The sequence below is a fragment of the Austrofundulus limnaeus genome, unplaced genomic scaffold (assembly GCF_001266775.1).
Source record: "Austrofundulus limnaeus strain Quisiro unplaced genomic scaffold, Austrofundulus_limnaeus-1.0 Scaffold261, whole genome shotgun sequence".
NCBI lineage: Eukaryota > Metazoa > Chordata > Actinopteri > Cyprinodontiformes > Rivulidae > Austrofundulus > Austrofundulus limnaeus.
The window spans coordinates 138,963-142,285 of record NW_013952663.1 but is presented as its reverse complement, the minus strand read 5'-3'; the positions used below and the strand labels follow the sequence as shown (position 1 = coordinate 142,285).

The 3,323-nt window shown below is 37.8% G+C and overlaps 1 protein-coding gene across 1 annotated transcript in view; it reads left to right on the top strand.

Annotated features, from left to right (window-relative positions):
* The first annotated feature begins 212 nt into the window (after positions 1-212).
* The window catches only part of b4galt4 (UDP-Gal:betaGlcNAc beta 1,4- galactosyltransferase, polypeptide 4), a 6,939-nt gene continuing 3,828 nt past the window's right edge, over positions 213-3,323 (top strand). Inside the window, exons 1-3 of the mRNA XM_014020630.1 lie at positions 213-228; positions 1,655-2,194; positions 2,827-3,059. Coding sequence (XP_013876084.1) covers positions 1,948-2,194; positions 2,827-3,059 — 480 coding nt within the window. The 5' untranslated portion in view covers positions 213-228; positions 1,655-1,947. The remainder of the gene's footprint in view (positions 229-1,654; positions 2,195-2,826; positions 3,060-3,323) is intronic.

The following is a 3,323-nucleotide window of genomic DNA, read 5'->3' as shown; positions in this document are numbered from 1 at the left end:
ATATAATGATTTATTATTACTCCCGTTGCCACATATTTTAGTAAAAAGATTTAATTAAAAAAGGAATGTCTACGTTCCCTATTTTCCTCGAGACCTGTGTTATTTTCCCAGTTTGAAAAAGCCTTTTACTTTATTCTGAAAATACTGTTAGCGGAAGTAAATACGCATGTGAGTTTGTTGCGCTTATCACGGTGTTCATCATCATACGTCGTTGAACTTGCTGTGAAGGTAAGAAATTTAATCCAGACTGTTGATATTATATAATAAACGATGTCGTTTTGTAAAGAAGGAAAAAAATATCTTACGTGTTTTAAACTGTGTGGTATTCGGCTCTTATTATGACAAAACTTTTAAAGGACGTCGTTGYAGCGATTTTATCACAACATCCGCCTGCGTTTGCTACCAGGTAGAMCATCAGAACAGCCGCAGTAGGAACTTACTATAACTTTTATATTTCTAAAATAGTAAAATACAARGAAAGAAGCCACTTGTCTTGCGATGTAGAGGCACTACCAGTGTCTCCGTCTAATTATTGAGAAGTAAAGAAATAAATGAATATGCCAGGCTCGTCATYGTTAGCTTGTCTGTGATTGTGTGCACGGAAGATGCTCAGGAAGGGATAGAAAATCAACCAAAGATAAGATTTTACATTTAATACGCTTTCCACATGGTTATAACCGCAATGTGTTTGTTTAATTTGTGCTTTTTGAGTACATTTTAATTGGCCCTATCTCTAATATCTTTTTTTGCTAATTTTTGGGCAGATTTGCTCGAGTCTAATGATGAATAAATAACAAACACATTATCCTCAAGACCTCAAGAGGTTATCACAAATACCCACATGTTGGAGCTCAGCACGGTGGTGTACAAGATAATGGGGGTGGGGTGGTGTACAGTAAATACATTTTAACCGAATAATAAAAATACTGTCTTTTTTGCACCGTTTCCCAATCCTGCTTCATGTGACTTGTTCTCCTGCATGTTTGAAATGTTTCTTTGCTCCATAACTGAACTGTAGTTCAAAATCAAGTTCAACGGGATGTTTTGACACACCCTGCTCATATGATGTGTTGAAAAAAAAGTTTTTGCGTGGTTTTAACATGGATCCTGGGCATATTTAGTTACAGAAAARGTGAACAGATTGAAATAGGAGTACTCACACCTGGCATTAAAAGCTGTTCAGATTGTAGGTCTCAGTTACACTCTCTACATGCAGATAAACATGTCGTTACATCACACAGTTGGCYAAGCAGAGCTACTGATGCGTCTGTAAATAACCAACTCGGTTACCTGAAGTCACCTGGGTCGAGCKTTTTAGGGCGTTACTTTCCAAAATATTAACAAGCCTAATTATTTAACCTCAGAAATAATAAGAGAGCACCATGAAAGGGTTTGCGGCTTGAAAGAGTGAATTATTAAAATGTTCTTCAACAAAAACTAAACTGCTCCTCATTGTCTGTACATTTTGTTCAAGTTGCAAATATAAGTGGCGTTAATGTTAGTGTGTTATTGTAAAGTCATACAGTACATGTTTTAAAGCTTAATCCTGGTTAAAATTTAAACAAATTATTATTATTTAAGACATCAAGTTGTTACACACACATATAGCATAATGTGTCCATGATAATTTTCATTTCTCTAAATCTGTTTACAGTTGCTGGAGGAATAAAGTTTCAGCTCCGTCTGAGAAGAGTGGATTTCTAATTTTCAGCAGTGAACTTCTGTTTTTAACTTCATCAMTTCACAACAGTCAGTGGAATAATTGATTTTGTTCTGTAGTAAAGCATCATGCATCACCRACATGGGATGATTCGTCTCTTGTTCTGTGGCTGACATTTTTTTTTCATAAATTCCGAAAACGCTGCTTGGATGAAATAATCTTAAACTGAACTGACAAGGTCACCGTTTATTTAGACTTTTGTCACATCTGTAAACAAAGAGATAACCATGGGCTTGTGTTCAGTTATCAACAAGGCTTTGCGCAGGAGCAAGTATCTTGTGCTGCTCATCATCTCTCTATCGGTGCTGGCGTGGWTAACAATGTTTCCTGGTGAAACTGTAAAATCTGCCCCCGGTGACTCTGACACAACAGGAACTTTTCCCAGAGCTGGTCTCCATTCTTGGACGACAGCACCCACTCACCTGAATACTGCAGCACAGAAAGCCCAGTGCCCCGAGGAGTCTCCATTGCTCCGTAAGTACACACTGAAGACAGTGATGGACATCRGAATATGAAATCCTAAATGGCAGGTTGGAATCCAAACACAATAGTATTAAGTCAGCAAAATCTACATAATCCCTATTATGTCAAGTGAAGTTTTCACATCACTATCTTAGCTTTTGCCACTCTGYTGTCAGGAATGTTTTTTTATAGTGTCCTAAAATTGGATAAACAGATAGTTCAGTTACAAAATAATAATAAAAAATAAATAAATCAACCGTATACCATTTTTTCCCTTTGGCCATTCTACACAATCCTTTATAAATGAGGCCCAGAAGCTTTGCTTGAGTTTAAGTTTCTTTGCACAAGATCCTGATGACAGTTTCTTGAACATCAGCTAATGTTTAAATAAGAAACCAATTGTGAAGCTTTTGTAAATTTAAATGTTTTTTTTTATCATATATTACCTGCTTGTAGACCACACGTTAACCAAGRCCCATTGTGATTAAGACGGTAAACCAATTAGAGAAAAATGAAAAAATGAGACACACCGTAATGTTGTCTTTTTGAAGCAGAAGTGTCGAACCTTCCAGGCCTTCCTCAAGCATCATAGCTTTGTAAAATCTCAGATTTCTGATTCGTTTTTATAAACATTCTTTCCACAGAGGGAGTTGTTCCTCTAAACTTTGAATCTTTGCTGAAAATGAAGGATGTGGAGAATGAGAACAAGGAAATGAACGAGGGCGAGTATGAGCCCCCAGACTGCACAGCGAGGCAAAGCGTGGCCATCCTCATCCCTCATCGCAACCGAGAGAGGCACCTCCTCTACCTCCTGCATCACCTGCTCCCCTTCCTACAGAGGCAGCARCTGCACTACGCCATTTACGTCATCCACCAGGTAGTTCTCTGCTCAACGAGCCATGGGAGCGTGAAACCAGAACACAGTTTAACTCACYGTTGTAGAACAGATGGAACTCGTTTATCAAGATGTCATTAGTTTAGGCGTAATTTGACACTAACAAGGAACTGGAAGTGGAAAAACAGAACATTGCATTATTTAACGCATGTATGAATTACTAGCTCCTAGGGGTGTAAGAAAATATCGATACACTGAAATATTGCGATATTTCATTTCCCGATACTGTATCGATATTCTAAAGCC